Source organism: Mobula birostris, chromosome 15, assembly GCF_030028105.1.
Source record: "Mobula birostris isolate sMobBir1 chromosome 15, sMobBir1.hap1, whole genome shotgun sequence".
In the NCBI taxonomy this organism is placed as follows: Eukaryota; Metazoa; Chordata; class Chondrichthyes; order Myliobatiformes; family Myliobatidae; genus Mobula; species Mobula birostris.
The window spans coordinates 2967775-2979664 of NC_092384.1; the positions used below are offsets into that span (position 1 = coordinate 2967775).

The 11890-nt window shown below is 42.6% G+C and overlaps 1 protein-coding gene across 3 annotated transcripts in view; it reads left to right on the forward strand.

Moving 5' to 3' along the window:
- dnaaf1 (dynein axonemal assembly factor 1) overlaps positions 1 to 6220 on the forward strand; it is a 162423-nt gene extending 156203 nt beyond the window's left edge. For 2 of the 3 annotated variants that reach the window (XM_072279240.1, XM_072279239.1), the window contains exon 17: positions 3096 to 6220. In XM_072279240.1, the coding sequence (XP_072135341.1) occupies positions 3096 to 3190 (95 nt within the window). In that variant the 3' untranslated portion in view covers positions 3191 to 6220. The remainder of the gene's footprint in view (positions 1 to 3095) is intronic. The other variant, XR_011889223.1, reaches the window with a different exon arrangement.
- Positions 6221 to 11890: the final 5670 nt, after the last annotated feature.

Consider the following 11890-nt stretch of genomic DNA (forward strand, 5'->3'; position numbering starts at 1 on the left):
AGGAGTGTTCAAGGACATCTTCAATCTCTTACTGCTGTAGTTGGAGGTTCTCACCCGCTTCAAGAGGGCGACAATCTTATCAGTGCCCAAGAAGAGGAGGATGAGCTACCTCAATGACTCTCGCCCCCAGCTGCACTGACGTCTACTGTGATGAAATGTCTTGAGGGTCGGTCTATGGCCAGAATCAGCTCCTGCCTAAGCAGGGACCTGGACCTGCTCCAATTTGCCTATTGCCACAGTCTGTTTACAATCCCAGCCCTGGATCACCTGGACAAGAACAGTACTTGCTTCTGGCTGCTGTTTATTGATTACAGCTCAGCCTTCAACACAATCATACCTTTAGTTCTAATCAATGAGCTCCAAAACCTGACTTCTGTACCTCCCTCAGCAACTGAATCCTTGACTTTCCTCACTGGTAGGCCACAGTCAATGCAGACCAGAAATATTATCTACTCCTACCTGACAATCAACACTGTGCACCTCAATGATGTCTGCTTAGCCCACTGCTCTATTTTCTCTACACCTATGACTGTGTGGCTAGCTCAAACACCATCTATAAATTTGCTGATGACACAACTATCATTGGCAGAACTTCAGATGGCGATGAGGAAAGACATCGTAACGAGACAAATCAACTGGTTGAATGGTGTCGTCACAACAACCTTGCACTCATTGTCAGTAAAACCAAGGAATTGATTGTGGGCTTCATGGGAACACACACCAGTCCTCGTCGAGGGATCAGCAGTGGGAAGAGTGAGCAGTTTCAAGTTCCTGAGTGTCAACCTCTCTGAAGATCTATCCTGGGTCTGCCATACTGATACAATTTCAAAGAAGGCATGGCAGCAGCTATATTCCGCTAGGAGCTTGAGGAGAATTGGTATGTCACCGAAGATTCTTGCAAGTTCCTACAGGTGTACCATGGAGAGCCTTCTAACTGGTTGCAACACTGTCTAGTATGGCGGGGGCATGCAGCGGATTGGAAAAAGCTGCAGAAAGTTGTCAACTCAGCCAGCTCCATCATGGGCACTAGCTCCCCAGTATTGAGGATACTTTCTAAAGGAGATGCCTCAAGAAAGTGGCGTCCATCTTTAAGAACCGTCATCTCCCAGGACATGCTGTCTTTTCATTGCTACCACCGAGGAGGTGGTACAGGACTCTGAAGACACATGCTCCATGTTCCAGGCACAGCTTCTTCCCCTAAACATCAGATTTCTGAATTGACAATGAATCCATGAGCACAACCTACTAGTTTTTGCTCTCTTCTTGTGCGACTTACTTTATTTATTTCTTAATATATTTCTTATTGTAATTTATAGTTTTAAAAATATTATGTATTGCAATATACTGCTGGCAAAAAGAACAAATTTCTTGACATATATGCCAGTGATAATAAACCTGATACTGATTGTTATCACTGATATGTTGTGCAATGTGTTGATGGAAGAAATAAAGATTACTATAAGTTCTAAACCAAAACAGTGCAAGGGATGAATAATGAGTAATGAGTTAGTCTTCTTCGGTTTGTGAACAATTTGGAAATCTGATGGTGAAGTGACAGAAACTGATCTTAATATGTTGAGTGTGGGTCTTCAGGCTCCTGTATGTCCTCACAATGATAGTAATGCAAAGAGGAATGTCCTGGATGGCGAGGGTCTTTAATGATGGGTGCTACATTCTTGACATGGGTGCCTTTTGAAGATATCCTTGATGGTAGCGAGCATTGTGGCCATCATGGAATAGCTGAGTCCATGACCCTCTGCAGCCTCCTGCGATCTTGTACACTGGGGGCTCCAGAACAGGTTGTCATACAGTCAGTTAGAATGCTCTCTGCTGTGCAAATTTGCAAATGCCTTTGGTGATGCACCAGATCTCGCCAAACTCTTAATGGAGTAACACCCCGGGATTACATGAATGTGTTGAGTCCAGGATAGTTGTTCTGAGATGTTGATATCAAGGATCTTGAAGCTGCTCACCCTTTCCATGGCTAACCCCTTAATAAGGACTGGTCAGTATTCTCAAGATCAGTTTCTTGATCTTGCTTACACTGAGTGCAAGGTTGTTGTTGTGACATCACTCGACTAGCCTATGCATCTCACTCCTGTACCTCCTTGTCAGCTTGTAAGATTCTGCCACAAACAGTGGTGTCATTGGTGAATTTATAGATGATGCTGCAACTATGTGTAGCCACACAATCACGGCTGTCAAGCAGTGGACCATGCACACATCCTTGAGATACACCTGTAATGTAACTGAATTTCTAAGTACAGGTCATTCAGTGTACTGAGCTATTGAAAAATAAATGATGCATTATTACAAGATTCAACAATATATTCTGTATTATGCTTTTTTGTACTACCTCAATGTAATTGCATATGGCATTAAAACAAAACATTATTATCTCAGTACATGTGACAGTAATATACCAATACACAGTTCAGAATGCTGAAGTGTCAGAAAGAAGGTTATAATTAATTAATGACTTTTAAGGTGATGAAACTCTTGTAATATTGGAAACAATAGCCAGCTTGCTACAAGTAGATCCCAGGAACAAATATAGCTGTTGCTCATTGAAAAAGGAATTCCTAGCATCCTTGGAATAACTTCTCTGCGCCATTTTCCTAAATTATGCCATGAATGTAAGAACAGAAAGGGCCTCAGTTGAAAATCAAAGTTGTTTATACTCATATGCACAGCAGCGTTACAGTTGCATAGTGTCTTAAAAGCAGCATTCACAATGAAAGAATAAATTTTGTCAATTTTTACCAGAAAGACTACAATTACAACAAAATAAGCTCATTTTAATGCAAAGTGATCAAAGGGGCATACTACCTGCTAGCTATGGCTGCTGATTCAGTAGTTACAGAAAGTACTAAATCTAAATGTAACTTTATTAAGCTATAGCCATTCTCAGGAGCATAGCCTATATTTTAAACCAGAGCATCAGTACATAATATGTAGATAACATTTTATAAATGTGCATCAGGAAAGGTCACAGACAAAATATTCATTCAGGTGTTTGTTTTCTTTCCTGATCATTTGCAAACCTGAACTTGAAGTGTTGATATCTATTAAGTAAATCTTGTTCACCTTTTCAGAACATGACCCAAAGGACAGACAAATTCAAGAGGAATCAGAAGTTCAGCATCTGGGTCTCGTCAATGTTGAAGATATTACGTTTGAACTAGACTGAGAAATACATGTTTTTAAAAAAAAAATGGGAAAAGTCCAGCTCACGGAGCATCTATCTAACACTTAAGATTCCTGTTTGACAAAACAATGTTAATTTTTTTTTGTTAGTTAACAATATTCTGTTCTAAAGTATGCTGTTAGATCTATTTTCCTTTCTTATTAATAAATTAATTTATATTTATAACTTGACGTTACAAAGACTCAGAAGCCATGTTGTGACAGCAGAAATCAAAGGCGATGGGTACAAAGAGACATGGAGGTGTTTCATGAGCAACTGCTCTCACTGGTTAGTATTTTAAAAGTTCTTGTGTTGAGACTTTTCATGTTTAATAACCCCCTTAGTTACTTTACTGCTTACTTCTGATCACACTACCCATGGATAATCCTCAGTTACTGTTTCAACAGTGCTGATACTTTATTCTGCCTCAGAGACCCAGGTTCAGTTCTGACATCTGGTACTATCTATGTGGAGTTCTTACGTTCTCACTGTGATGACGTAGGTTTCCCCAGGTACTCTGATCTTCTCCCATATCTAAAAGATTGGTGGGTTAATTGGTAAATTGACCACTGCAATTTTTTCCTTGTGTAGGCGAGTGGTAGAATCTGGCAAGAGTTGATGAGAATGTGGGGAGAATAAAATGTGATTAAATGTAAAATTTGTATAAAAGTGATAGTGGATGACCAGTACTGTCTTGACAGGCCAAAGAGCCTGTTTTTGTGTGAAACTACTCACGGAACAGGAAAACAGGCTTTTGGCCCATGGTTCTGTGCCAAACTGCACTAATGACATCAAACCATTAGATTGCATAAGACAAATAACTGGGTGACTGTCAGGAGAAGGAGGGGAAATGGACAGCCAGTGTAGAGTACACTTGTGGCCGTTCCCCTCAGTAATAAGTATATAACTTCAGATACTATGAGGGGGACAACCTAGGTGGGGGGAGAGCCACAGTGACCGGGTCTCAGGCAGCGGGTGATGAGGGATGCACTGTTGATAGACAATTCCATAGTCAAAGGAACAGAAATGAGGTTCTGTAGGCTCGATAGAGACACCCGAATGGCATGTTGTCTCCCTGGTGCCAGAATTAGGGATTTCTTGGATCAGGTATATGCTATTCTCAACGGTGAGGGTTAGCAGCCAGAAGAGTACATGTTGGCACCGATGACATTAAAGGTAGACAAGGTGAGGAGGTCCTGAGGAGAGATTTCAGGGAGCTAGGTAAAAAGCTGAGAAACAACCTCCAGGGTAGCAATCTCTGATTTGCTGCCTGCGCCATGTGCCAGGGCAAGAATGGGATGATTTGGCAGGTGAATGTGTGGCTGAGGAACTGGTGAGGGGGCAGGGTTTCAGATTTTTGGATCATTGGGATCTCTTCTGCGGAAGGTATGACCTGTACAAAAGGGATGGGTTACACCTAAACCAGAGGGGGTCCAATATCCTTGTGGGCAGGTTGACTAGAATTGTTCAGATGGGTTTAAACTGATTTGTCAGGGAGGTGGGAACCGGAGTGATAGTGTTGAAGATGGGGGAGCTGGTTTACAAACAGAGGCAATGTGCAGTGAAGAGAGGCTGTTGATTAGGCAAAATTGCAGTCAACAGAATGAGTTGCAATGTAAAATGCAGACAAAATGGAAAAAGGTGAATACAGGACTGATAGTGTTGTATTTCAATGTGTGCAATATACGGTATAAGGTAGGTGAACTTGTAGCACAGTTGCCATGTATGGTGTTGTAGGCATTACTGAATCATGGCTGAAAGAATATAATACCTGGGAGCCTAATCTTCAAGGATACACATTGTATCGGAAGGAGAGGCAGGAAGGCAGAGGGTGGCAGTGGTGTTCTATTGCTAAAAAGGTGTTGAATCATTGCGGCTGGAGCGAAGGAACTGCAAGGACGGGAGTTGTATACGGACCCCCAAACAGTAGTAAGGATGTTGTCTATAAATTACAGTCATCATCGTCATCGGGTGCCGTGCCCAGTTTGAGCTTTGACTGCATGGCCCACACACTCCTGTTTCAGGTTAAGTGGATCAATTCATTGGTATTCATTTCCAGTTCTCTGACTGCTGTCTCCATCATCATTTGTCTTTGTCCCTCCTCTTGCTTTCTTCCCTTCAATCTTTCCCATAATTACCGTGCATTCTAACTTCTCTTTCCTAATCACGTCCAATGAAGTTAGGTTGCCTTTTCATGATCTCATACATTATTTCCTTTCTGTGCTTGCTCTGTTCATGACATCCTCGTTAGATATTCATTTCATCCATGATATTCTTTGCATCCTCCTCAAATCTCTGCTGCTTCAATTCATTTCCTCATGTTACTAGATATTGTCCAACATTCTGAGCCATATAACATAACTGGATAAACGTGACATTTCAGTACTCTGAGGCAAGTTGTCATGCCCAGTTTAGTGTTGGTCAGTATATTCTTCATTCAAGTAAAAGTGTCTTTTGCCATCCCAATTCTTCTTTTGATGTCCAAGTCGCACCTGCCATCTGATGTCATCCAGCTTCCTAAGTAGCAAAAGTTCTGTATTTGTTTTATGTCTTCCCCATTTATTCTCAGCCTGCAGATAGGATTCTCCTTCTTTTTGGGTATCACCATACATTCTGTCTTTTTGCAATTGATAGACACATTTTTGCACTTTCTTCAACAACTATATCAATTAAGTTTTGTAGTTCTTCCTGCGTACTTGCAATTAACAGTGTCATCGCATATCTGAAATTATTGATGTTTTCACCGCCAACTTTGTTACCCGAGATGTCTCTTATTTTTTGTAATATTGTTTCACTGTACACGTTAAACAAATCAGGGGAGAAACACCCTTGTCTAACGCCTCTCTTGATTTTCGTAAACTGACTCACTTCTCCATCTATTCTTACAGCGGCAGTTTGTTCCCAGTACAGATTTCTGATTAGGCGGAGGACTTTGGAATCTAGATCTAGAGTTTCCTGAAATATTTCAGGAAACTTACTGTGCTTCACTTTATCAAATGCTTTTGTGTAGTCGATAAAACAAATAAACAATTTTTTTGCACTTGAGTAGCTCATTCTGATAGTATCCTTAACATCAATATCGCGTTTCTTGTACCTTTGTCTTTCATAAAACCACATTGTTCTTTACCTATTTCAGCTTGTATCTTACTTTTAGTTCTTATCATCAAAATTCTTAGAAGCATCTTAGTGACTCATTAAACTTATAGTCCTATGTAATTCACATTCTGTTGCTCATCTCTCCCGGTATTTTTCCAGTCACATAAATGTCATTGATGAAATCAGTAAGTTTTTCAATTCCATAATCTTCAAGGGTGATAATTTGTTCTATTACTAATTCATCAGGACCGGTTGCCTTTCCTTTCTTCATCTTATTTATTTATTTACAATTGAAGTAAGGAATAGATTTCAAAGTCTAGAAATAGGATCTGTTGAAGATGATAGCAATCATGTAGAAATGAAGTTCAGCTCTCTGAAGGATGCCTTGGTAGAATCAGCAAAGTCAGTGATTCCTAAAAAAGAAAAAAGCACAAAGAATAAATGGATGACAGACGAAATCAAAAATCTAATGGAAGAAAGGAGACTGAAGAAAGCAAATCCTATAGAATATAAGTCCTTAGGTAAAAAAGTTAAAATCTTATGTCAAAAAGCCAAAGAAGGATGGTTAAACCAGGAATGTGAGCAACTAGAAAGATCCAAAAAAGTTACATCAACAAATCAAGAGTATCACTGGTAAAAAGCTCCTCTGTTCTTCAGGGGGTTGTTTGAAAGCAAAGGATGGTACCATTATCATGGAAAAAGATGAGATTATGAACAGATGGACTGAGTATATTCAGGAATTGTTTGAAGACGATTGAGGCGAAAAACTAGAAATTAAGAAGTACATTGAAGGTCCAAGTATTTTAAAATCTGAAGTTTGTAATGCAATAAATAAATAAATAAAATTACAGTGGGAGATAGAAAATGCATGCCAGAAGGGCAATGTTAAAATAGTCCAGTTACAAACAAGAGAAAATCTGCAGATGCTGGAAGTTCAAGCAGCACACTCGAGGAACTCAGCAGGCCAGGCAACATCGATGGAAAAGACTACATTCAACGTTTTGGGCAGAGACCCTTCATCGAGACTGATGATAGTGGATAGTGTGGAGGGCTGTCAGATGTTACAGGGAGACTTTGATAGAATTGCAAAACTGGGCTGAGAATTGACAGATGGAGTTCAACCCAGATGTGGTTCATTTTGGTAGATCAAATATGATGACAGGATATAGCATTAATGGTAAGACTCTTGGCATTGTGGAGTATCAGAGGGATCTTGGGGTCCGAGTCCATAGGACACTCAAAGCTGCTGCGCAGATTGATTTTGTGGTTAAGAAGGCATACGGTACATTGGCCTTCATCAACTGTGGGAATGAGTTCAAAAGCTGAGAGGTAATGTTACAGCTGTATAGGACCCTGGTCAGACCCCACTTGGAGTACTGTGCTCAGTTCTGGTCACCTCACTACAGGAAGGATGTGGAAACTATAAAAAAGGTGCAGAGGAGATTTACAAGGATGTTGCCTGGATTGGCGAGCATGCCTTATGAGAGTAGTTTGAGTGAACTCGGCCTTTTCTCCTTGGAGCAAAGGAGGATGAGAGGTGACCTGATAGAGGTGTATAAGATGATGAGAGGCATTGATCGTGTGGATAGTCAGTGGCTTTTTCCCAGGGCTGAAATGGTTAACACAGGAGGACACAGTTTTAGGGTGCTTGGTAGTAGCTGCAGAGGAGACGTCAGGGGTAAGTTTTTTTTTATGCAGAGTGTGGTGAGTGCGTGGAATGGGCTTCCGGCAATGGTGGTGGAGGCGGATAGAATACAGTCTTTTAAGAGGCTTCTCGATAGGTACATGGAGCTAAGAAAAACAGATGGCTATGGGTAACTCAAGGTAATTTTTAAAGTAATTACATATTCGGCACATCATTGTATTGTGCTGTAGGTTTTCTATGTTTCTATCTTTCTCCAATGCTATGGTAAAGGAGATAGAATTATGATCACTATCTCGAAAATGCTCTCCCACTGAGAGACCTGACACCTGACTAGGTTCATTTCCCAATACCAAATCAAGTACAGCCTCTCCTCTTGTAGGCTTATCTACATACTGTGTCAGGAAACTTTGCTGAACACACTTAACAAACTCCACCCCATCTAAACCCCTTGCTCTAAGGAGATGCCAATCAATATTGGGGAAATTAAAATCTCCCATCACAAACCTGTTGGTACTGCACTATTCCAGAATCCGTCTTCCTATCTGCAGTTCGATGACCCTGTTACTATTGGGTGGTCTATATTAAAAAAAAACAGTAGAGTTTTTGACCCCTTCCTGATTAGAGAGCTTAAGGTAAAAGAACTCTGAGAGGAAATTGATCAGAATATGATCAAATTCACTATGAAATTTGAGATGGAGAAGCTAAATTCAAATGGTTCAGTATTACAGGGAAGTGAAAGGAATTGCAGAGGCAGGAGAGAGGAATTGGCCAGAATTGATCGGAAAAGAACAATGGCAGGGATGACAGCAGAGCAGCAATGGCTGAAATTTCTGGAAGCAATTCGGAATGCACAGGATATATGCATCGCAAAGAGGAAGAGGTATTCTAAAGGCAAGATGACACAACCGTGGCTAACAAGAGAAATTAAAGCTAACATAAAAGCCAAAGAGAGGGCATACAATAGAACAAAAATTAGTGGGGGTTTAGAGGACTGGGAAGCTTTTAAAAAAAAAACAACATAAGGCAACTAAAAAAGTAATAAAGAAGGAATACAAAAGCAAGCTAGCCAAAAATATTAAAGAGGATAACAAAAGTTTCTTCAGATAAATAAAGTGTAAAGGAGAGGCAAGAGTGGATATCAGACCACTGGAAAACGATGCTGGAGAGGTACTAATGTGGGACAAGTAAGTGGTGGACAAACTGAAGTATTTTGCATCAGTCTTCACTGTTGAAGACACTGGTAGTATGGTGGAAGCTCAAGATGTCAGGGGTCAGGAAGTGTATGATGCCACCATTACTAGATCGAAGGTTCTTAGGAAACTGAAAGGTCTGAAGATAGGTAAGTCACCTGGACCAGATGGTTTACACGCCAGGGTTCTGAAAGAGGTGGCTGAAGAGATTATGGAGGCATTATTAATGATCTTTCAAGAATCACTAGATTCTGGAATAATTCCTGAACTCTGGAAAATTGCTAATGTTCCTCCACTCTTCAAGAAGGGAGAGAGGCAGAAGGAGTAAAATTATAGGCCAGTTAGGCTAATGTTAGTGGTTGGGAAGATGTTGGAGTTGATTGTTAAGGATGTGGTCTCAAGTTATTTGGAGGCATGTGATAAAATAGGCTGCAGTCAAAGGAAAATCTTGCCTGACAAATCTGTTGGAATTCTTTGAAGAACTAACAAGCAGGGTAGACAAAGGAGAATCGGTTGATGTGGTGTGCTTGGATTTTCAGAAGGCTTTTCACAAGGTGCCACACATGAGGCTCCATAACAAGCTGCGAACCCATGGTATGACAGCAAAGATTCTAGCATGGATAAAGTAGTGGCTGATTTGCGGGAGGTGAAGTATCGGAATAAAGGGAGCCTTTTCTTCTTGGCTGACGGTGACTAATGGTGTTCCACCGAGGTCTGCTTTGGGACCGGTTCTTCTTACATTATACAGCATGTCAGTGATTTGAGTGATGGAATCAATGGTTTCGTTGTAAAGTTTGCAGATGATAAGGAGAAAGGTGGAGGGGCAGGTTGTGTTGAGGAAGTAGAGAGAACGAAGATTTCTTTAGCCAGAGAATGCTGAATCTGTGGAATTTGTTGCCACAGGCAGCTGTGCAGGCCGAGCCTTTGTCTATAGTTAAACCAGAGGTTGATAGTTTATTGATTGGTCAGGGCATGAAGGAATGGGGGCATGGGGCAAGGCCAGAGATTGAGGCTGAGTGGAAAACTGAATCAGCCATGATGAACTGGCAGTGCAGACTTGATGGGCCAAATGGCCTAATTCTGCTCCTCTATCTCATGGTCCAATTCCTTCTGTCTGCAGATTGTTGAAATCTCCATTTTTTGCACATTCGTGTGCCTGTCTAAGAGTCTCTTAAATACCTCTGTTGTGTTTACCTCCACCACTACCTCTGGCAGTGCATTCTAGGGACCACCACACACTGTAAACAAGAAAATCTTGCCCCACATATTTCATTTGAACTCTCCCCCTCCCTCTTCCTCTTCCTCCTAGTATTAGACATTTCAACCCTTGGTAAAAGAAGCTGTTTGCCTACGCTAGCTATACCTCTCTATGACTCAATTGCATTGATGTGTCTGTGAATGATTGCACAGACTAATGGATAATATTCCGAACCAGTTCCTCAAGATCAAGAATGACTTGCTTACACTGCACATTGTGGGTTCTGATGTCGTGATCAGGCCTATGTGAGACTTGCAGAGTCTTGTGCAGGTCAAACACAAGGTGGCAGATGGGTTGAAATAGTGGGTGCATTAATGGAACCATTTGTGGAATGATGAAGGGCAGACGCACCATATCCGGATGAAGGAGGGGATCTAATGGACGGAATTCACGATCAGCAGGTTAGTGAAACCAGGGCCAAGAGCGGGGTCCGAGCACACGGGGCCGAGAGCGGGGGCTGAGAGCACACGGGGCCGAGAGCGGGGGCTGAGAGCACACGGGGCCGAGAGCGGGGGCTGAGAGCACACGGGGCCGAGAGCGGGGTCCGAGCGGACGGGGCCGAGCACACGGGGCCGAGAGCGGTGTCTGAGCACACGGGGCCGAGAGCGGGGTCCGAGCGGACGGGGCCGACAGCGGGGTCCGAGCACAGAGTGGGGTCCGAGCACACCGGGCTGAGAGCGGGGTCCGAGCGGACGGGGCCAACAGCGGGGTCCGAGCACAGAGTGGGGTCCGAGCACATGGGGCCGAGAGTGGGGGCCGAGTGGGCAGCGCCGACAGCGGGGTCCGAGTGCACAGGGCCGAGCGCGGGGTCCAAGCGGGCGGGGGTCCAGGAGCGCGGGGTCTGAGCAGACAGGGCTGGAGTATCTAAGGAAGTGGACTAAAATGGGAGGACCGGGGCAATAAATACAACTGTATGTGTGTAATGAAATGGAATAGTCTCAACAAACCACAGGCAAATGGGATTCACTTTGGTTGGTATTTCAAGTCATTGGGTATATCTACGACAGAGATTGATTGGTTAAGGGTTTTAAGGATTACTAGAAGAAGGCGGGTGGTTGCAGGTGAAAACAATGAGACACGACTGACTGGGGGAGTGGACTCGATGAGCCGGATGGCCTAACTCCCTATTCAATGTTCTGTCTTATGGACAGTGGCGGCGTCGGGGATTTTTTCTTGCTGGTGCTACGGAGGGGCAAAATGATTCAGTGATGGTGCTGAGGGATGCACTGTTTGGTGATATGTATTCGCAAGGCCAGACGCCTGGCGTTAAAAAGTCAGTTTCAAGCATTATGTGCCAACAAGTGCCACATTATGATCCACAAGCAACAGCAATTGATAGATCTAATATAGAAGTGAACTGTTACAGCGTCAACAGTATTGGGGACAACCTGGGCTACACGGAGCATCAACAAAAAAACAAACAGAGCATCCGAGCAACAGCGGACAACGTGAATCACGCACCAATCCTGCAATCAGCGCCATATGCGTGCTTTTCAACTGAAAAACACAACACT